The sequence below is a fragment of the Arachis ipaensis genome, chromosome B04, assembly GCF_000816755.2.
Source record: "Arachis ipaensis cultivar K30076 chromosome B04, Araip1.1, whole genome shotgun sequence".
Taxonomy (NCBI): Eukaryota; Viridiplantae; Streptophyta; class Magnoliopsida; order Fabales; family Fabaceae; genus Arachis; species Arachis ipaensis.
This window is the reverse complement of record NC_029788.2, coordinates 131,831,883-131,833,248: the sequence shown is the minus strand read 5'-3', so window position 1 is coordinate 131,833,248 and position 1,366 is coordinate 131,831,883. Positions and strand designations below refer to the sequence as shown.

The window sequence follows — 1,366 nt, the reverse complement described above, 5'->3', positions numbered from 1 at the left end:
GATAAATAATACTTTAATTACTTTTAAATTATAACTTTAATTATTTGTGTATCTCATGCAACTTCTACTCATATAGATGATTCCTTGCAGGAAAAAAAAAGGATTGATTATACAATTTTGAAGTCGAAGAAGGAACAAAAATCGAGAAAATTAATATAAAGATATTGTTGCTTATTTATAATATAAATTTGGTTCTTCTACTTAAATATTTTCCCAATAGATCCTTTTTAATAATTTAAATATAAATAATCTCATTTAATAATTAACTCTTGTTAGGTGTCCTTAAGAATAATTTTTCCTTTTTTCCCCTCCAAATTCTATTTACAGAAATCTAAATGGCAGACAACATCCCTTTTTAAATCATCATAGTTTAAGAATTTCTATTTCTATTTGTTCAAGTCAGCTTGATGCAAAATCTATTAAAAAACTAAATTAGTATCTAGAAAGATAAATTACTCCTCACATTTTTCTCGATTTCGATCTATTACAATTATATATATAATATTGTGTAATTTACCTAGACGATACTTCACCACTAACATGAATTATTATAAAAGCAAATAACAATGTTTCATGCTTCAAACTTGGCATGAAAAGACGAACACAAGATAGCAACGAGAAATAATAAAAAATGAAATCATGATAAGGAACGTATATAAGACCTTATAATATAATAATGTTACTACTAATATAAATTAGTGGGGGCCACAAATATTTGATGAGTGTAGAAAGAAAAAAGTAAGAGTAAGACATCACAAGACCCATTCAAGTGCCCCACAAGAGGGGTCATCATCTCTCTTTTCAACCACACATAACAATAACACTAACACATGCTTCCTCATTCCTTTCCCTTTTTTTCATTCATTCATTCATTCATTCTTTTCCATCGCAATTCGCAAAGCTATAATTCCCATTGCGTGCCTTATGGTATTATACCAAAATCTCCTGCTTTACCCCACATTCTCTCATCTTATCTTCTCATTTTATTTCATTTTTGCCACTTACTTGCTTACTTACTTACTAGGGCTAATTTTTTTGGTAACAGATGTAAAAGAGGTGATATACTCTAATATTATAATTTTTGGTGTTTTTTAAAACTGTAGAAAGTATATAAATCAAAGGGTCCGATTTCTGTACTTTAAAATTTTTATTTTTTTTTTAAAACAAATCGGACGGTCCGATTTATGTACCTCTCACAAATCGGACGGTCCGATTTATGTACTTCTAATAAATTGGATGGTCCGATTTCTGCTTCGTTAAACGATTCCACATTTAAAAATAACACCACAATAATCCATATTTTAAAAAAACACTACTACCACTCTAATATTAAAAATAAAAAGTTCTACTTACTAGTCCCTTCTTT

The 1,366-nt window shown here is 28.4% G+C and overlaps 1 protein-coding gene across 3 annotated transcripts in view; it reads left to right on the top strand.

Moving 5' to 3' along the window:
• The window catches only part of LOC107635616 (uncharacterized WD repeat-containing protein C2A9.03), a 4,324-nt gene continuing 3,773 nt past the window's right edge, over positions 816–1,366 (top strand). For all 3 annotated transcript variants that reach the window (XM_016339135.2, XM_021122222.1, XM_021122221.1), the window contains exon 1: positions 816–927. In XM_016339135.2, coding sequence (XP_016194621.2) covers positions 831–927 — 97 coding nt within the window. In that variant the 5' untranslated portion in view covers positions 816–830. The remainder of the gene's footprint in view (positions 928–1,366) is intronic.